Here is a 20,833-nt window from a genome sequence, read left to right as displayed (position 1 = left end):
CCCGGTGCTCGCTCGCTCACGGGCCACGGCCACAGTGCAGGAGCTGGTGACGGTGCCCAGCACGTTGCTGGCCGAGCACTCGTAGAGCCCCGCGTGCCGCCTGCTGGCCCGGGGGATGCTGAGCAGCTGCCGGCCGTCCTTGCAGGACACGATGACCACGGAGGGCTCGGAGTGCAGGGACTGCTTGTCTGGGGGGGGCAGAAAGGACAAGAGGGGCCACTGAGCACCCCAGGTGCCCCCCCATCTCCCGCCTGCCGCCCCTCCAGAACCGCCTTACCCTTAGTCCAGGAGATGTGGGGTGCGGGGCAGGCCGCGGGCAGGCAGAGTAGCGTGGCCGCTTCTCCCTCCAGCAGCACCTGGTCCTTGAGTTTGATGTGGAAGACTGGGGGGAAGTCTGGAGAGACAGGGAAGAGGGGCCATGGGTCCCGGGGTCCCCCCACTCTGGCTCCCTTCCTGCCAATGCAGGGGGGCACGAGAGATGGGAGGCAAGTCCACATGATCTCTGGCTGCTTTTTGTGACTATCGACTCGTGAATAGGCTCGAAGGTGACGTCAGGCACCCCAGGGCCCCAGACATGAGGGGGTTTCAGCCAGTCGGGGAAGGAGCACGGGGGATAGGCAAGGTCCTTGCTCTGGAGTCAGGGAGATAGCACAGCAGGGAGGATGCTTGCTTTGCACACATCTGACCTGGGTTCAATCCCCCCACCCCACCCCCATCACATAGTGGTCCCTGGAGCCCACCAGGAGTCATCCCAGGATTACTTCAGGAGTAATTACTCCAGAGCCAGGAGTAAGCCCTGAACACCACTGGGTATTGCCTCCAACCCCCACACAAGAGAGCAAACACCAAACAAGATCCTTGTGCCAACACAGCTGGTGCGTGACTCTCAAGGATGTGCAGCTCTGCTCCCTGGAGTGGGACCTTAGAGAAGTTTGTATATGGGGGCTGGAACCTGAGGACAGAGCACAAAGTGCTTTGCCTTGCATGCGGCTGACTGGAGTTCGATCTTCCCGCACCCCGCACCTCCGGCATCCCATTTGGTCCCCTTGAGCCCACTAGGAGTTAGTCCTAATTGCAGAGCCAGGAGTAACCCCTGAGCATCACAGGGTGTGGTCCCCCCAAACAATAAATAAATAAAAGTCTGTGCCTGAGGGTGCTGATGGGATGAGACGGGAGGCATGAATGTGAGTGTGGTCTTTGTCCTTGAGCAGAGGGTGGAGGGGAACAGAGTCTGGGGAGCCCCAACTACTGCTGCAGATAAAAGAACTAAGACGGGGGATGAGAAAGGCATCCTCTGAATGCTCAAAGGAGGGGATGGTACAGCCAGGTATCCCCTCTGCTCTGGGGGTATGGTGGGCCCCACGTTCAGGCTCCAACCGCAGCAAATGGAATAATTTCACCAATGATCATTTTCTTTTTCCTTTTTCTGTGTTTGTTTGGGGGTTATATCTGGCCAGGCTCAGGGCTTACTCCTGGCTCTGGGCTCAGAGCTCACTATGGGTGGTGCTCGGGGGAGTCTATGGGTGTCAAGGATCGAACTCAGGCTGGACACATGCAAGACGAATGCCTTACTTCCTGTACCATCTCTCTGGGTCCCAAAGGCCACTTTCACTGCAAGGGAGGGTACTGATGGGAGGGGTGGGAGTAGGGTGACTTGGCCTGGGTGCTCTAATGAGCAGTGTATACCACTGCTCGCATTATCTCTTTCCTAGTTAAAGTGACAGGGACAGTGACCTTTCTTCAGGGAGAGGGGAGAGGTCAGAGACAGGGACATTGGACAAGAAAAAAATTCAGCAGCCCCACCAAAACAGGGCTGGGTCGAAGCCGGTCCCTGACGACCCAGCCCTCGGAGATGCTGTCTCCCTCCACCTGTGCTCACCAGTGGGCCACCCCCTCTCCACTCACTAGAGCCCTCTCAATCCGTGGCCTGGAGCATGACACCACAATTTCTCGAGCCAAGGTCAGGCACAGTCATTGCAAATTCAGCTAAGCCCCGCTGGGAGGGCTGTGAATTTTATGTGGAAACAAGAACTGGGGACTGAGAATCTGGAAAAAAAAAAACTTGCGTGCCCGAGGATAGATGACTGGTTAAAGAAACTTTGGTACATCTGCACAATGGAATACTATGCAGCTGTTAGAAAAGACGAAACCATGAAATTTGCATATAAGCGGATGGACATGGAGAGTATCATGCTAACTGAAATGAGTCAGAAAGAGAGGGGCAGACATAGAATGAATTCACTCATTTGTGGCATAAAAAGTAATGTAATGGGAGACTAACACCTAAGGATAGTAGAGATAAGGGCCAGGAAGATCGCTCCATGGCTTGAAAGCCAATCTTATGTGCTGGGGGAAAAGGCAGCTGGGATGGAGAAAGGAGCACTAAGTAAATGATGCTTGGAGGGCTCACTCGGGATGGTAGATGTGTGATGAAAGTAGACTATGAACCAAATATGACGGCCACTTAGTAACTATATTGCAAACCATAACACCCAAAAGGAGAGAGAGAGAAAGAGGGAATGTGCCTGCGGCCACGCTCACGGTTACTCCTAGCTCTGCACTCAGGAATCACTCCTGGCGGTGCTCAGTAGACCACAGAGGCAGGGGGTGGGAAGGGGTGGGGGTGGCAGGAGGGATACTGGGAACATTGGTGGTAGAGAATGGGCATTGGTGGAGGGATGGGTACTTGAACATTGACTGAAACATAATCACGAAAATCTGTAAGTCTGTAACTGGATATCATGGTGATTCATTAAAATTAAAAAAAAAAAAAGAACTGGGGGTGGTGAAGGTCCTGCCCAGGGCCTGGGGGACTGTGGCATCCTGCTTGTCTGGGGAACGTGGAGTGAGTCCTGGGGTAATGCTCCCCGGGAGAGCCCTGGGGGAGGAGCCCTGTCCCTCCCCCTCCCCCATGCAGAGCAGCGTCCTGAAGTCTGCACCTGTGTCTAAAGGGCTGGAGGTATTGAGCAGGATGGCGGGTGTTCTGGGAATCAGGGATGGGGCAGCACCCACACGGTGAGCCCCCCAGGCTGGCAGAGAGTGGCTCTGGGTGCCATGAGAGCAGACACATCTGGAAGGCAGCTGTGGGATGGGAGACCTCTCTGGAGCTCCTTCCAGAGGTTCTTGGGGCGGAAGCGACAGTACAGAGGGGAAGGTGCTTGCCTGGTACATGGCTGACCAGGGCAGACGGGGGTGGGGGGGATCCCCAGCACTGCATAGGAGCCCTGTAGCACTGGCAGGAGTGACCTCCTCTGGGCACAGTTGAGTGGGCTCCCCCTTCCCACTGCCAAAGGCCCAGGGTTTCCCATCAGGAAGGAGGCTAGAGATTGAGGGTCTCTCAAAAGGGAGGTTAGAGACCCAGGGTTTCCCACCAGAGAGGAAGCTAGACACCTAGGGTGTGCCACCAAGAAGCTTAGAAACCCAGGCTCCCACCAGTGAGGACGCTGGGCACTGGGGTCTTCCCCCCAGGGAGGAGGTTAGAGACCTGGGTACCCTCCCCCTGCAGGGAGGTGGTTGGAATCCTGCTCCCACCAAGGAACAGGTTAGAGACCTGGGGTCCACCCCAGGGAACAGGTTAAAGACCTGGGAGATGCCCAGCAGGTTAGAGACCTGGGGTCCACCCCCAGGGAGCCGGTTAGAGACCTGGGAGATCCTCCCTGGGAGCAGGTTAGAGACCTGGGGTCCATCCCAGGGAGCAGGTTAGAGACCTGGGAGAAACCCCAGCAGGTTAGAGACCTGGGGTCTGCACCAGGGAGCCGGTTAGAGACCTGGAAGATCCTCCCTGGGAGCCGGTTAGAGACCTGGGATACCCTTTCCTCAGGGAGCAGGTTAGAGACCCAGGGACTTCTGTGATGTGCTCCTCTCCTACCAGCTGGGATGACTCCCTGGCGTGGGGTGGGTGGGGTATTCTTACCCAGTGAGCCTCTTACCTGACTCACTGCGCACATACGGGTGACCCAGATCCTCCTGGGCGCTGGCGGACAGGTTGGGCTGGGACAACCCCTTGTCCTTCCGCAGCCTCGAGAGCCCCCAGCGCAGCCGGCTTCGGCTTTCCCCGGGACCTGCCAATAGCCAGATCCATGAGCACTTCCAGCTGGAGCCGAGGGCACCCAGCTTCCTGTCTGCCCCAGTCCCCTCCCCCTATGGCCCCAGGAACTCCACAATTTGGTGAACCTCTTAATGCTGGGTGTCCCTGGACTCCTCCAAGGACCTCTTTCCAGTTCACCCCTTCCCCGTCCAGGCTCTGCGCCATACCCCCCATGCACTTTTTTGGGGGGTTTGGGCTGGAGCGATAGCACAGCGGGTAGGGCGTCTGCCTTGCACGCAGCCAACATGGCCGACCCGAGTTCGATTCCTCCGCCCCTCTCGGAGAGCCCGGCAAGCTACCAAGAGTATTCGATATGCCAGACACAGTAACAACAAAGTCTCCAATGGAGACGTTACTGGGCCCGCTCGAGCAAATCGATGATCAACGGGAGGGCCTTTACTTTACTTTACACGCAGCAACGCTCAGGGTTACTCCTAGCTCTGCATTCAGGAATCACTCCTGGCAGTGCTCAGTAGACCATATGGGATGCCGGGGATGGGACCTGGGTGAGCCGCATGCAAGGCAAACACCCATCCTGCTGTATTATCGCTCCACCCCGTGGCTACTCCCGGTGTAATTCAGGGGACTGTGCAGTGCTGGGATCAACATGTGCTCCAGTCCTTTGTGGGACCCTCCCACCCCCGGCTGGCCTCCTATGCACTCCTGTTCACATCTTCTCCCGCTGCCCTGCTCCTCCTCACCCGACGAGCCCGAGTTGCCGCTGGCCTCAGAGCCCAGGGACTCGGCGGAGGGCGTGGTGGCGGCCCCCTGCGCGGCCAGCTGGTTGTGCGGGAGGCCCAGACGCCGCAGACTCTCGCCCTCCGACGTGGCCCGGCGCAGCCGCCCGAACAGCGGCGTGCTGCGGCCCGACGCGCCCCCGGAGTCCTCGCTGCTGCCGCTGCGCTGGAAGCGGCTGGACAGGCGCTCGAGCGTGGAGCTGAGCCGCCGGCGCACGGCGAGCACCGGGGAGCCGCGCGCCGAGCTGCCGCCCTCCGAGCCCTCCCCGTCCCCGCGGGCTTCCCAGGCCGGGCGGCGCTGGCCCGGCGGCGTGCGGCGCAGCCGCTGCGACAGCGACAGCGACAGGCGGCGGACCAGGCTCTGCTCGCCGGCCGCCCCCCGCAGGTCCTGCACCGAGCGGGAGCGCTCGGGCCGGCGCACGAGCTCCAGCGGGGTGCCCGCGGGGCTGGGCCGGTACATGCCGTCCTCGTCCTCGGCCGCGCGCCACGGGCCGCGCTCCTCGGAGCGCGAGCGGCTCAGCAGGCGCAGACCCCGCGCCAGCGGCGACTCCCGGCTGCGCTTGAACTTCGCCTCGAACACGGCCTCCGACTCCAGGTTCTCGATGCTGCTGCTCAGGCTGCTGCCCGGTTGCCGGGGCACCGCGGTCACCCGCACCTTCGGGCCCGGGCCTGGCCCCGGGGCCGCCGTCGCGGCGGGCGCGCGCTTCTCGGGCGCTCCGGGGGGCGGCGAGGCGACTCGGGCGAAGACCGCCGGGTGGGGCTTGGGCTCGGCGGCCGCGGCCGGAGGGGCCGCGGCCGGAGGGGCAGTGGCCGGGGCCGGGGTCAGGGTCACGGTCGGGGTCGGGCCCGACAGCTGCAGGGACTGGATGATCTGCGCGTAGGGGGTGGCAGGCGGCGGGGGACCCCGCTGAGCCCGGGCCGGTTTTGCGGGCTGGGGGGCTGGGGCTGGCTCAGGCGCGGGCTCGGGGGCTTTCTCCTGGCTCTCGGGTGCCGGGGACACGGGGGCATCCCCGGCGGGGGCGGGGGCCGGAGGCTCCGGGGCCTTGGGGGTGCCGGCTTGGGGGGCGCCGGGCCTCCCCGGGCTGGAGGGCTGCGCCTCGCTGAGCGCCGACAGCGAGGGCGACTCCTGAAGCTTGCGCGCCCCGAGTCGGGCCACGGGGATCTCCAGGGGGGCCCCGGCGCGCCGGTGGCGGCCGCGGGGCTCGGCCTCGCCCTGAGAGAAGCTGCTGCTCTTCTGCAGGCCCCGGGTCTCGGGCGGGGGCTGGTGGCGCGGGGCGGCCTCGCTGGAGGCGGCCCGGGCCAAGCGAGGGTCGCGGGGACGGCCCCCCAGGCTCTCCAGCAGGGGACCCCGGAGGCCGCTGACCTTGCCGTCCTCCGGGGTCCCGCGCAGGAGCCGCTGGCGCAGGGCCTGCAGCCTCTGCGCGTACTCGCCCTCGCCCAGGCCACCCCGGGCCAGGCGGGTGGCCCCCGGGCTGGGACTCCGGCGCTGCGGCAGCTCCACGGACGCCGCTTTCTGCAGGGCCCGGCCCGGTTCCCGCCGCCCGGCCCGGGGCAGGGCGCTCTCGGCGGAGCTGCCCCTTCGGAGCGCTCCGCGCGGCGGGCTGGGCCCGGCCGGGGGCTCCTGGCCTGGGGAGGGGAGGGCCTGCGGGCTGGGGGGTTCCTGGTCTCCAAGGGGGGCCCGGCCCTGCTCCTGCCAGTCCATGGGCGTGGCGGCCCCGGCCTCGTCCTCCGTGGGAATGTCCGTGAGGGACACGCGCGAGCCCGAGAACTCGGGCTGCAGCGGGCGGGGCACCGACGGCAGCTCTTCCAGGTCCTCCTCCTCGGAGTCCGACGACGAGGACAGCCCCCCGCTGGGCGGGGCTCTGCGGGGCACGGCCACCCACACGCGCTCCGGGGGCGCCCTCAGCAGCTCGGGGATGGGTTGCAGCACCAGGTGGCACTTGTAGCTGATCTGGGAGCGCTGGAGGCAAAGTGGCTGGGTCAGCGCTGGGGTAGACCAACGGAGGCACCTCGTGTGGTCACCTCCAGGAGAGAGGGTGGGGGGAGAGCGGGGATGGGAGAGGAAGGGGGAGAGGGAGGGGAGGGGAGGGGAGAGGGAAAGAGAGGGAACAGGGGAGAGAAGCTAAAAGAGAGGAAGGAGAGAGTAAGAGGGAGAAGGAAAAAGGGGGAGAGATCGGAGAGAGGGAAAGAGGGAGAGAAGAGGGAGGGAGATAGAAGGAGAGAGGAAGAAGGCTGGAGCGATAGCACAGTGGGTAGGGCGTTTGCCTTGCACGCGGCCAACCCGGGTTCGATTCCCAGCATCCCATATGGTCCCCTGAACACCACCAGGAGTCATTTCTGAGTGCAGAGCCAGGAGTAACCCCTGTGCATTGCCGGGTGTGACCCAAAAAGAAAAAAAAAGGAGAGAGGAAGAGATGCAGAGAAAGGGAGAGAAGAAGAGAGAGGGAGAGAGAGGGGGAAAGAGTCAGAGAGGGAGAGAGAAGAAGAGAGAGGGAGGGAGGAGATAGAGAAGGAGAGAGAGGGAAAGGGAGAGGGAGAGAGGAAGAGGGAGGAGAGGGAGGAAGAGAAAAGGAGAGGAAGAGAGGGGGACGGGGGAGAGAGAAGGGCTGACAGCATCACTCACCTGCCACCTCCGTCGGGACAGGAAGAGTTTTAGGTGATCCGTGCTCACCTCGGCACCCTTTGCCTGTGTCTGCAAACCAGGGGACAGGGCCTGAGTGAAAGGCCTCCTGTCACCTGCACCCCCAGTATGGCAGTGGGGAGACAGAGGCCATCAGAGGGGCCGGTGGCCAGAGGCACGACAGAGCAACCCCGCGCTGCAACCTCAGTGGTCCCCAGGGTGGGCTTCAGAGCTGCCCTCAGGGTGGGGTTCCCCGGCTCGCCCTGGGCGAGTGAGCACCCAGACATCTGCGGCCTGGGGCAGGGGGTGTCCGGCCAAGGCAGCAGATAGCCGCGTCCCCCCGAGACTCCTCCCAGGAATCCCTTCAGAGCTCCTATTGGATCCAGGGGTGACACCCTCATTCTCTGGGCACATGCCTGAGGAGGGGTGCAGCCTTCAGATGCTTTCCGCATCACCCTTGTTTGGTTTGGGGGCCACACCCGGCAGTGCTCAGGGCCTACTCCTGACTCTGTGCTCAGGGGGTCACTCCTGGTGGGCTCGGGGGACCATATGGGGTGTTGGCGGGGATTGAACCCGGGTTGGTGGCATGCAAGGGAAGTACCATTCTGCCCACTATACTACTGCCCAGGCTCCCCTCTACATCACCCTTGGACAGTTTGTTCTGTTTCTATTTCTGGGTCTCTTTCTTACCCCCTCCCCACGGTCCTGAGCCTGGCACGGTGCCCAGCGCTCAGGGGCTGAGGCTGAATGAGTATGAACCTCCCCTCGTGTGACCAGCAGGGCTGAGAGGCCGAGTCCATGGGCACCCCCCTCCACTGTCAGGTTGGAAGGGGTCTCCATAACCAGGTCTGGGGGCGCTGACGATGAGGGAATTAGGGGAGGTTCAAACCCACGTGGTGGGCCCAGGAGGGGGCTCCAACAGTTGGAGAGCATGTGGCAGCTGGCAGAAGACCCTGAGTTCAACCCCTGGTGTGGCATGGCCCCCTGAGCAATGCTTGAGAGGGGCCCGCCTCCAAAATGATAAAAAAAGAGAGACAGGGTCTGGAGCGATAGCACAGTGGGTAGGGCATTTGCCTTGCATGCAGCTGACCTGGGTTCGATTCCCAGCATCCCATATGGTCCCCTGAGTACCACTAGGAGTAACCCCTGTGTAATGCCGGGTGTGACCCGTAAAACAAAAAAAAAAAAAGGAAAAAGAAAAGAGACAGAGCAACAGAAAAAATTAAAAGTGTCTGCCATAGAGGCAGGCTGGGAGGGGTAACGGGAGGGAAACTGGGGACACCGGTGACGGGAAATGTACACTGGTGAAGGGACTTTGTATGACAGAGACCTAATCATGAACAACCCTGACACTGTGTATCTCATGGTGATTCAGTTTAAAAATGTTTTTCTTAAAAAAACAGGTGGCCAGGGGCTGGAGCAATAGCACAGCGGGTAGGGCGTTTGCCTTGCACGCGGCCGACCTGGGTTTGATTCCCAGCATCCCATGTGGTCCCCTGAGCACCACTAGGAGTGATTCCTGAGTGCAGAGCCAGGAGTAAGTCCTGTGCATCGTCAGGTGTGACACCAAAAGCAAAAACAACAACAACAATAACAACAACAAAAACAAAACAGGTGGCCAGCTTCCCAGAGTAATATGGGCCAGAGACCAGAGCAACAGTACAGTGGGGAGGACGTTTGTCTAGCACACAGCTGGACTGGGGTTCGATCCCTGGCACTACTTCAGATGATCCCCCCCAAGCACTGGCAGGAGTGATTCCTGAGTGCAGAGCCAGGAGTAACCCCCTGAGCATTGTTGGCAGGTGACACAAAAACCCAAACCAAAAGAAAAGAAACCCCTTAGGCGGGAGAGAGCGTCCGGGAAGTAAGGCACTACCCTGGTTCTATCCCAGGCAGCACATGTGGTTCCCCTGGGCACCGCCAGGGGTCAGTCACTCTGAGCACAGAGCCAGGAGTATCCCCTGAGTGAGCACTGCTGCTTGTGGCTTCACCTCCCCTACCCCCAAAAGCTCTGCTTGGACAAAACCCATTTCACTCTACACAACAAGCGCTCTCACTGTGTGATTTGATTGCAAACTCCCTCTTGCCCTCCACTCAATTCCAGCCCTGTGGGCCCAGACTCACTTTGAACCAGGCGTGTTCCAGGGTCTCCTCTGCGGAAGGCCTCCTGGAAGGGAACGGGGCTCTGTCATTCATTCACTCCTTCATTCATTCTGCCAATAAACAGCGCTGCGGGGGGGGGGGGGGAGGGCAGAGAGCGGGGCCTCCAAGGAGGAGGGGGCCAGGCCGGTGGGGCACTCACAGCTGGTCCCGCACGAGCACTTTGATGAGGAAGCCACGGGCCTCCCGGCTGAGGCTCAGGAACGTGGTCTCCTCGAAGGCCACGTTGTAGTTGCGGATGTTCATTAGGGTTGTTCGATCATTCTCCCCGACGAACGGGGAGATTCCCGTGAGACTGTAGTGGGGGGGTGTTTGGAGAGGGGCCAGGTGTCATTAGAGTAGGGGTGAAGGGGATGCCTGGGGGCAGGGCAGGACTGCGGACCGTGGGAGGGGGGGAAGGTGGGGAGCCCGGTGACCTTGCCCCCATGTCACCCCAGATCGGCAGAGCGGGGGGAGGCTGGTTCCCTGCCTTGGATTCTTGCTTTTTTGAGGGGGTGGGTGGGGTGGGACCACACCTGACAACGTTCGGGGGTTATTCCTGTTTCTGCACTCGGGAATTACTCCTGGTGGTGCTCAGGGGACCATATGGGATGCTGGGACTCGAACCCAGGTCGGCCGCATGCAAGGCAAGTGCCCTGCCCACTGCACTATCGTTCTGGTCCTGGACATGTGCTTTGAGGGACTAATCTACTCCTCTTTCCAGGGCCCATCCTCGAGAGTACAGGGTGCTCTGTCCCCAGAACTAAGCATCCCGCTTCTGGAGACTCAGGAACGGGGTGCTCCCACCCTAAGGGCTTCTGAGCCCCTGCTGGCCTCTCCCTCCGGGGCACCCAAGCCTGCCATGTCTACCCTTCCATGGCGGGTGGTGGACACAACGAGGACGAGCCGACCCGGCATCCTCGTTCATACCTGTGGGGTGTGGGAAAGGGAAGGGGTGTGACACTGCCCTCCTGCCCCTGCCTGTAGATGCGGGGGGGGGGGGTGTCTGCTAGGAGACAGGGGTCCAGAGCGCAGGGGTCCTTACCAGAGGAAGGCAACGACGCCCACAGGCCTGCAGGGAAGAAGGGAGAGGTAAGAGGACCCTGAGGGCTGCTATGTGTGTATGTGTGTGTGTGTGCGTGCATGCGTGCATGCAGGGAGGCAGAGGCCTCCTTCATGGACAGGACCCCAGGCCCAGAGCTGCAGACATTCATGGAGGAATCGGGGGTAAGAGCAGAGCTGGCCCAGGAGTGTGGGGACCCAGACACAGTGCTCCTCCCGAGAGTGGTAGGGTGACTAGCATCCAGGGAACCAGAAGCTAAGTCCTTCAGGAATTTGCAGCGAGAGTGGTCACGGCTCGGTGGGCATGGCCATCCCTGCTCAGTGGGAGGAGTCATCCCTGTCCAATGGGCGGGTTCACTTGCCATTCAATGGGCGGAGCCACCCCTGCTCGGTAGGTGTGGCATCCCTGCTCAGTGGGCGTGGCCATCCCTCATCAGTGGGCGTGGCCATCCCTCATCAAGAGGTCAGGACATGCCTGTACGAACTCCTGTGGCCTTCGGAGGGCCGGACTGGGACAATAGCGAACCAGGGTTCGGGGGTGCTGGGAACCGGGGCCTCGTTGGACCTAGTCGTCTGGGAGGGGCCGTTTCCCCGCGCTCCAACAAGCCCACCCCGCTGTCCGCCCAACGTTACCAGACGTCCGTGACTCCGGACACAGGAGTCTGGTTGACGATCTCGGGGGCCACGAACTCGGGGGTGCCATACTGGCAGTACTGGGGCTCTCCCGGCGTCAGCACCTGTGCGTTCCCGAAGTCACAGAGGCGCACCTGCTCTTCGCCCTCGGGGCCGTCCCCCACCAGCAGGTTTTCGGGCTTCAGGAGAGGCCAGGGTGTGGTGAGGCTTGAGGAGGGGCGGGCCCCGCACTGCCTGCACACAGCCCTCCCCCTCCCCCCTCGCTCCCCTCCCTCCCTCTCCCCCTGCCCCTGCTGCCTGGCCCCTATCGGCACCTCACCTTGATGTCCAGGTGCAGCACGTGGCTTTGGTGCAGGTAGCCTATCCCTTCCAACACCTGCCGCATGTAGGTGCGGATCTGGGAAAAAGGGGGGCGGAGTGCGGAGTGCGTGGGTGGGTGGGGGGCGTGAGGGTGGGTTATTAAGATTCCCTTGTCACAGTCTCGGGGCCAGGTGGCTGGGGTGGGGAAGGAAAGGAGCTGAAAGGGGCTGGCCAAGAACCAGGGCCTCCATGACCATCACCCCTTCCCCACCCCCAACCCCAGAGGGCACAGCACCATTTCAGGGGAACCATCCACCGATCCCCAAATTGTGCATCTCCAACTTGTTCACCCTTGTAACGCAAGAGGAGTGAGCATGAATAGTAAGTAGGGCGGGGCCTCCTTCTGGGAGGAAAGTTGGGGGGATTTTGCAAGGAAGATTGGGGCCATCGCAGAGCATGGCCCTGACTTGTGGGGGTGGGGGTGAGCCGGGCTCCTGCAATTCAAAACTGACGCTGCAAGTCCCAAAGGGATGAAACTGGGACTGTGGAGATGGCGCCGCGGCGGAGACGCAGACGCCCCGGGTTGGATCCCCAGCACACTAGGGACCTGGGACACCACACTGAAAATGGCCCTTGAGTCCCAACCGGATGTGCTTCACTCTCTACCTGCCACAGCAGTTCCCCCAGATACAAAGAAGACAGCAAGGAAGACCTAGTGGGTGGCCTGATGACGGGGCCCCATCTGCCTGGGTGGGGGGCGCGCAGGGCTGAGGGGGGGTGAACGTGAGCCCGCCCGGCCCTCACCTCAGACTCACACACGGTGGGCTTCCTGGCCATGCGTTCCAGAAGTTCCTCAGTGCAGCTGGGCGCGAGGTCAAGGAGAAGAATGGCAGAGCGGGGGGGGGGGGCGGCGAGGTCTGTCAGTAGAGGGGTGTCCTTCACCCCCCTTTGATTGAGGGGGCCACACCTGGCAGTGCTCGGGGCTGACTCCTGGCTCTGAACTCAGGAATCACTCCCAACAGTGCCTGGGGGACCATATGGGATGTCCTCCCTGCTGTCCTATCGCTCCGGCCTCTCCTGCCTGCCCCTTAAAACACAGCTGACCCCAGCCCCCTCCCACTCATCACCTGGGTGCGGGGATGAGGCCACTGGGCCAGAACTTGCTTTTGCTGTGGACCCGAGGAAAGTCATTGGCCACCCCTTCCCCCAAGACCCACTGTGCCCAAGAGCCTGCACGGGGCAACAATTTGTCTTGCTCAGCCATGGACCGACGGAGAGCAGAGTTCCGAGGACTCTGGAGGGAGCTTCATTTGTCGGGGCTAAAGGACTGGGTTTGGGGGTCACACCCAGCAGAGCGCAGCCACATGTCAAGTGAGCGCCTGAACCCCTGTATGTCTCTCTGGCCCAAAGAACTCCACTTAGGCAGGAGCCATGGGTCCAGGCCACCTAAGAATCTGTCCCGTGGCGGAGGCCTGGACTTGAACAGGGCCCACTAGCCGCAGGACCTGGGCACCCTGCAGAGTGAGAGACACAGTCCCTAAGGGCCAAGGGCCAAAGCTTATGCAAAATGGGGTCTCCTGACATGCTCTCCATCTGTGTTTCATGGGACGGAGCACACACTTTCAGGGAGCTGTGCATCATCGGGGGAGTCACTGCTACACTGGGTGTCGTCATCCGCAAGACAGAGACAATAAAGTCCCTGAAATGGAGGACCAACAGGCTAATCCCTCCGCGTCCCACAGAACGCTGAGAAGCGCAGCTTACTTAAGTGCTTTACATGCGCTAAGTGCAGAGCAAATGGCTTGGGAGATGGCTTGGAAGGCTGAGACGCATACTGAGCATGCAGGAGGCTCAGGTTTAATTCCCAGGACCACATGGCTCGCCTACACCACCGGAAGTGACCACAAGCACCACTGGTGTGACTCCCCCTAAACCAAGAAAAGAATATATACATAAACTAATATAATAATAAACTGGCCACGGAAAATGGGTCAGAAGGACTGGTTAATGGTTGGAAATTACCACAGAGGTGTGCGTCAGGGGGATAGAAGGTAGTTAAGATAGAGGAAGGTCCATTATGACAACATTAGTTAGAAATGATCACTTTGGACAAGAATGGAGCATTGAAAGTAGGTAAAGGAATACACACGATAACCTTTCCGTACCTGCATTGCAAACCATAATGCCTACAAAGAGAGAGAGAAAGAGAAAGAGAGAAGAAAGAGATGCCTGACAAAGATCCAGGCTGGTAGGGGGTGGTCTGGGGCGGGTGGTGGGTAGGAAACTAGGGACATTGGTGCTAGGAAATTACACTGGTGGAGGGATGGGTGTCGGAACACTGTGTGACTGAAACCCAATCATGAATAGCTTTGTAATGCTCAAATTGCACGGGGATACAATAAAATTAAAAATTAATATTAAAAATTTAAAATACTTTAAAAAATAATGTTATATAAAATGTATATTTTATATTCTATATATTTTATATATATATGGGATGGGGGTGCACACCTGGCATGCTCAGGTCTTACTCCTGGCTCTGCACTCAGGAATCACTCCTGGCGGGGCTCCAGGGATCATACAGGAGGCCAGAGATCAAACCCCTGTGCAAGGCAAATACACTACCTGCTGTGTTGTCTCCCCAGTCCCCAAGAAAAGAACAAGTAGGTTAAAAATGTTAGCCTTATCTTCTCGGGATGGGAGATGCGGGCTGAAAGTAGACTATAGACCAAACACTTAATACCTCTATTGCAAACCATAACACCCAAAAGGAGAGAGAAAGCAAAAGGGAATGCCCTGCCACAGAGGCGGGGTGCGGTGGAGGGGACGGGGTTGGGGTGGTGGGAGGGATGCTGGGACCATTCATTGGTGGTGGAAAATAGGTATTGGTGGAGGGATGGGTATTCGACCAGAAATGCAAGCAGGAAAGTACTGTAACTGTTACAGTTACAGTCTGTAACTGTACCTCACGGTGATTCAATCACAATCAATCAATCATGGTCCTCCCATTGTTCATCGATTTGCTCGAGCGGGCCCAGTAATGTCTCCATCATGAGATTTGTTGTTACTGTGTTTGGCATATTGAATACATCACGGGGAGCTTGCCAGGCTCTGCCGTGCGGGCGAGATACTCTCGGTAGCTTGCCGGGCTCTCCGAGAGGGGCGGAGGAATCGAACTCGGGTCGGCCATGTTGGCCGCTTGTTAGGCAAACGCCTTACCGCTGTGCTATCGCTCCAGCCCACGGTAATTCACTAATAAAAAATTAAAAACAAAAAAAGTTAGCTTTTCTTTTTAAAAAAAGTGGCAAGACATACCAAAAAATGTTAGTTTTTAGAAGAAAGAAAAAAAACATTTTTGGGGGTCACACCTGGCGATGCACAGGGGTTACTCCTGGCTCTGCACTCAGGAGTTACTCCTGGTGGTGCTCAGGGGACCATATGGGATGCTGGGAATCAAACCCGGGTCGGCTGCATCCAAGGCAAATGCTCTCCCTGCTGTACTACCACTCCAGCCCCAGAAAAAAAATTTTTAATTAAAAAATCAAAATGATTGTTTTTGTGGGAGTAAAAATCACCCCACAGGGCATTCCGTTTCGCTTCGGGTCATACTCAGTGGCGCTCAGGGGTCACTCCAGGCAGGGCCCGGGAGACCCAACGCAGTGCCGGGAACTCATACAAGGCTGGCACCTCACCTGCTCCCATCTCCAGAACCCACTGCCGCACCTCCTCACCACCCCCACCCACCACGCGCCAGGCAGGATACAGCTCGGTGACAATGACCAGCCCCCGGCGTCGCTCAAAGGCCTCGTGGAAGTAGAGGATGCAGTCGTGCTGCAGCCGGGCCAGCAGGCGTGCCTCGCGCCACGCCGAAGCCTTGGGCTTGGCCTGGCTGGGGATGAACTTGGCGGCGAACTCCATGCCCGAGCTCCGCTCCACCACGCGCCGGAGGTACGAGAAGGCGCCCCTGGCAGAGGGATGGGGGAGGGGCGGGGGGCTCAGGGCTCGCCATTGCAATGGCTCCCAGAAACCCTCGGCCTCCAGCACCCCCCCACCCCGCCCGTGGCTCCCAGACAGCGGCTCCCCCAGCCCAGATCCCACACCTGCCGATCTCCTGGTGGATGTCGTAAAAGTCACAGAGTCTCCGTCCTCCTCGCTGCTCCTCGTCCTCCCCCAGGCCCTCCGCTTCCATAGCTGTCTGAGCTGGGGGCGAGATCCCGGCGTTAGGAGGGGAGGGGAGGGGAGGGCAGGGAGGTGGGCAGAGACGAGGTGTGTGTGGGGGACAGGCAGGCATGATGGAGAGGAGCAAGGATGCGGGGGGGGGGGATTGCCCTGGGGCCGGAGAGACAGCTCCCAGTACCGAGGGCTTTATTTACCTGGGGAGGAGTGGGGTGGGGGACCCTCGGGGTCTCAGAGCACTGTGTGGCTTCCTCGAGCACCGCCATGATTGACTCCCCCCCCTCCAGTGCTGAACATCCCCAGTTATGGCCCACCCGAGTCACTGTCACTGTCTTGTTCATCGATTTGCTCGAGCCGGGCCCAGTAACGTCTCCATCGCGAGACTTGTTGTTACTATGTTTGGCATATCAAATATGTCACGGGGACCTTGCCAGGCTTTGCTGCACGGGTGAGATACTCTCGGTAGCTTGCCGGGCTCTCCGAGAGGGGCAGACGAATCAAACTTGGGTTAGCCTGGTCGGCTGCATGCAAGACAGACGCCCTACCCGCTGTGCTATCGCTGATACACACACACACACACACACACACACACACACACACACACACACACAAATATTGTTGGGCAGGGGCAGGGAGGGCAGGACTGGCTGAGCGGGGTGGGGGAGAAGGTGCTCTGCCCTGCTCCCGCTGAGAACACAGCCCACCTGTGAGCACGGCCAGCTCCGCCTTGCAGGAGACCTCACCGGCCAGGTTCCGGGCCGTGCAGGTGTACACGCCCCCATCCTGCGGCCCGGCGCTGAGCACCACCAGGGAGCACTCATTCTCCTCGTACACGAAGCCCACATGGTTGCTCTCAGTCAGTAGGGCCTCATCCTGTGGAGCTGGCTGTCACCCCTGGAGCCAGCCACCACCCCCCCACCTGCACACCCAGTCACACCCTTGACCCCTCAGACCCTGATGGCGTCATGCAGCACCCATGGGTGTATCCCCTCTGCCCCCCGTGCCACTAGAGACACTCTCTCCCCTTAAAACACCCAGACACCCACCCACCCAAACCTCCCACCCCAGCATCCCCCGGGGCTGAGGCTTCATCACCCTCTGACCTTGTACCACATGATGTCAGGCAGGGGTCGCCCCTCAACCACCACAGCGAAGCGCGCCGTCTCCCCGGCCCCCACCTCCACGTCCTCCATGATGGACTCAAACCGCGGAGCCTCTGGAAGACACGGGGGTGCAGTGGGGTTGGTGGGGGGGGGGGAAGAAGGTTCTTCCAACTGTTCTTGGGTGGCACATCAGATCTCCCTGCCCAAGAATCTCCCAGTAGCCCCCCTCCCCCCTACACACACACACACACACACACACACACACACACACACACACACACCCGTACCTGGACCCAGCCTCGCCCTTTGAACCTGAACATGCAGCTCAGAAAACCGAGTCGGCAGCACTGCACCCTCAGCACTTCCCTGCTGAAAGCAGCCGACGGTCACGGGCGAGAAACGGGCCCATCAACGGGCCCATCAGGCAGCGTGTCTCGCTGCGCATGAAAAGAGGCGGCTCAGAGCAGCGTGACAAGATCTCGTGTGTGTGTGTGTGCGTGCGTGTGTGTGCGTGGTGTGTGTGTATGTTGGGGGCAGGGGGAGGAGGGGGCACCCCCCTTCCCTGGTCTCGCCTACAGCTCAGTCCAGCACCCCCGGTCATGTTCGCGGGCAGCCTGGCCTCTCTGGTTTTCTGGAATCTGACTCCTGTGGTTCCGGAGTTCCCCCCACCCCCACTGCTGACCCCGCGCCGGGGCGGTGTGGTCCTGTCCTCAGCAGCCTCTCTCACCCGGGTCTGGAATGGTCTGGGCATCCTTCTCCTGGGTCAGAATGAAATGCATATCCCAATGGGCTGTGACTGCCCATCCTCTAGCCGATCTCGGTCTAAGGGGTAAGGGGTGAGGCAAGGGGGTGCAGAGAGGGGGCCTGCCTTGCCCTGGCACAGATCTGCAGTGGGGGTTCCAGAAAGGGGACGATCAGGGTGAAAAGAGGCATCAGGGGTGCAGGAAGGAGGCTGCGGGTTGGGTACAGCAGGATGGAGTGTTGAGGTGTAGCTTCAAAAAACCCCAGGCGGGTCCAGCCCCATTTTCTGGGTTCCTCCCCAATCCTGGAAGAGGTTGTACCCAGAAGAGAATATTATCCAGGATAGTAGATACACGGGACAAGAAGATTGCTCCATAGCTGGAAGCCTGCCTCATGAGCAAAGGGGAGAAGGCAGCTGGAATGGAGAAGGGATCACTAAGACAATGATGGCTGGAGGAATCGGTCGGGATGGGAGATGTGTGCAGAAAGTAGATAAAGGACCAAACATGATATCCTTTCAGTGTCTGTATTGCAAACCATCATGCCCAAAAGTAGAGAGAGATTATGGGGAATATTGTCTGCTGTGGAGGCAGGGGGAGGGCTGGAAAGTTGGGGTGTATACCGGGGATATCGGTGGCGGGGAATGTGCACTGGTGGAGGGATGGATGTTTGATCATTGTGTGATTGTAACCCAAACATGAAAGCTTGTAACTATCTCACGGTGATTCAATACAATTAAAAAAATAAAAAGAGAGAGAATATTATTCAGGAGCCAAGTGGGAGCTGGAGCGATAGCACAGCGGGGAGGGCGTTTGCCTCGCACACGGCCAACCTGGGTTCAATTCCCAGCATCCCATATGGTCCCCCGAGCACTGCCAGGAGTAATTCCTGAGTGCAGAGCCAGGAGGAACCCCTGTGCATCGCCGGGTGTGACAAAAACAAACAAACAAAACAGGAGCCAAGTGGGGGGCTGGGCAGGGAGTGAAGGTCTTGGGGTCGGGGGGAGCTGGGCAAGGGGACAGGTGTCCCACCCCATAAGGTCTGAGCTCTTCTTCACCCACCAACATTTCCCAACCCCTTTAAAGATGCCCCTCCCCCACCCCCTCAAAGGAAAAAAATCTGGAAATCTTCTACCTAGTTTGCAGGCCGTGGGTGCTGAGGAAGAATCTACAAAAGTTCCAGAACCGGGAATTTCCAGTGTTGAGTCCCACCTGGTGGTGCTCAGGGATCACTCCGGGAGGGACTATGTGGTGCCGGCTATCAAACCCGGGTTAGCTGCATGCCAAGCCAGTGCCCTGCCCACTGTCCTATCACTCCACCCCCACCCTCACCCCTAATTATTTTTTTTATTTTTGGGCCACACCCGAATGTGCTCAGGGCTGACTTCTGGCTCTACACTCAGGGATCACTCCTGGTGGGGCTTGGGGGGGACCCTTTGTGGTGCCAGGGATCAAACCCAGCCCGGCCGTGGGCATAGCCAGTGCCCTGCCTGCTGTCCTATCACTCCAATCCCCCCGAATTCTTTTTTTTTTTGCTTTTTAGGTCACACCTGGCGATGCACAGGGGTCACTCCTGGCTCTGTGCTCAGGAATCACTCCTGGCGGTGCTCAGGGGACCATATGGGATGCTGGGAATCGAACCTGGGTCAGCTGCGTGCAAGGCAAACGCCCTACCTGCTGTGCTATCGCTCCAGCCCCATGAATTCTTTTTTTTTTCCCTTTTGCTTTTGGATTTTTTTTTGGGGGGGTAGGTCACACCTGGCAATGCACAGGGGTTAGCCCTGGCTTTGCACTCGGAATTACTCCTGGTGGTGCTCGGGGGACCATATGGAATACTGGGAATTGAACCTGGGTCGGCCATGGGCATAGCCAGTGCCCTGCCTGCTGTCCTATCGCTCCGATCCCCCCTGAATTGTTCCTTTTTTTCTTCCTTTTTGCTTTTGAATTTTCTTTTGGGGTGGGGGGGAGGTCACACCTGGCGATGCACAGGGGTTAGCCCTGGCTTTGCACTCAGGAACTACTCCTTGGCGATGCTCGGGGGACCATACGGGATACTGGGAATCGAACCCAGGTCGGCCGCGTGTGAGGAGGCAAACGCCCTCCCCGCTATACTATCGCTCCAGCCCCGAATAATTCTCTCAAGGCACCGGAACACGGCCGCTTCCCCAGCCTGCCTGCGCTAATGCCACTCGGTAGGTAGCGAGGGTTAGCGCACGCTGATCCGGGTGGCAGTTACATATGTCTGCAGTTAATTAACAAACCGGAAAACAAGACAATTACCACTTAATGCAGGCGGTGGTTGGAGAGACTACATCTTTAAAGGAGCCATTATAAATGGGGTCCGCGCTGCAGAGGGCGGGAGTGTTTGTCAAACAGGCCGGTGCCACGGGGGAACCGGGCGGCTAGAGCCGGGCCCAGAGGCGCTGTTATGTTTGAACCGTTTTTAACTCCGCACTTCACGCCTGACCTAACACCGCTCTCTGGTTTCTGAGTCTGGCACCTGCGGCTTGTATCCCAGCTCCTCTATTTCTTAGGGTGAAGGTGTGGGGTCTGTTATCCAGCCCATGCTCTGAGCCTCAGTTTCCCCATCTGTAGAATGGGGATAATAACCGGCCTCCACCTCTACAGGGTTGAAATATTAAAGGGGAGGGGGCCGGAGAGATAATACAGCGGGGAAGGAGCTTGCCTGGCATGCGGCCAACCAGGGTTCGATCCTTGGCACCCCAGTGGGTCCCCTGAGCCCCGCCAGGAGTGATTCCTGAGCACAGAGCCAGGAGTAAACTCTGACTGAGCACTGCTGGAAGTGGCACCCAAAACAAACAAACATAAAGGGGGAGGCACGTGACCAACCAAGACCTGAGCCTGTCAGAAGGATTGCCCCACGGCCTGAAAGTCAGCCTCACATGCTGGGGAAAAAGGCAGCTAGAGGGGCTGGAGCAATAGCACAGCGGGTAGGGCGTTTGCCTTGCATGCGGCCAACCCGGGTTCGATTCCCAGCATCCCATATGGTCCCCTGAGCACCGCCAGGGGTAATTCCTGAGCGTAGAGCCAGGAGGAACCCCTGTGCATTGCCGGGTGTGACCCAAAAAGCAAAGAAAAAAAAAAAAAGAAAGAAAAAAGAACAAAAAACAATAAAAGAAAAGGCAGCTGGGATGGAGAAGGGACCACTAAGTAAATGATGCTTGGAGGGCTCGCTCGGGACGGGAGATGCGTGCTGAAAGTAGACTATGGACCGA

The 20,833-nt window shown here is 59.4% G+C and overlaps 1 protein-coding gene across 1 annotated transcript in view; it reads right to left on the bottom strand.

Annotated features, from left to right (window-relative positions):
• Positions 1 to 20,833, bottom strand: part of SPEG (striated muscle enriched protein kinase) — a 66,178-nt gene that overhangs the window by 6,295 nt on the left and 39,050 nt on the right. The window contains 15 exon segments of the mRNA XM_056111690.1: positions 21 to 188; positions 278 to 394; positions 3,930 to 4,061; positions 4,789 to 6,784; positions 7,448 to 7,516; positions 9,569 to 9,611; positions 9,747 to 9,899; positions 10,629 to 10,655; positions 11,279 to 11,457; positions 11,598 to 11,675; positions 12,383 to 12,440; positions 15,342 to 15,542; positions 15,679 to 15,778; positions 16,459 to 16,627; positions 16,858 to 16,970. Of these exon segments, the coding sequence (XP_055967665.1) occupies positions 21 to 188; positions 278 to 394; positions 3,930 to 4,061; positions 4,789 to 6,784; positions 7,448 to 7,516; positions 9,569 to 9,611; positions 9,747 to 9,899; positions 10,629 to 10,655; positions 11,279 to 11,457; positions 11,598 to 11,675; positions 12,383 to 12,440; positions 15,342 to 15,542; positions 15,679 to 15,778; positions 16,459 to 16,627; positions 16,858 to 16,970 (3,603 nt within the window).

The sequence above is a fragment of the Sorex fumeus genome, unplaced genomic scaffold, assembly GCF_029834395.1.
Source record: "Sorex fumeus unplaced genomic scaffold, SorFum_2.1 ptg000014l, whole genome shotgun sequence".
Lineage (NCBI taxonomy): Eukaryota > Metazoa > Chordata > Mammalia > Eulipotyphla > Soricidae > Sorex > Sorex fumeus.
Note: the sequence above shows the minus strand (reverse complement) of the source record. Positions and strands in the feature narration are given on the sequence as shown.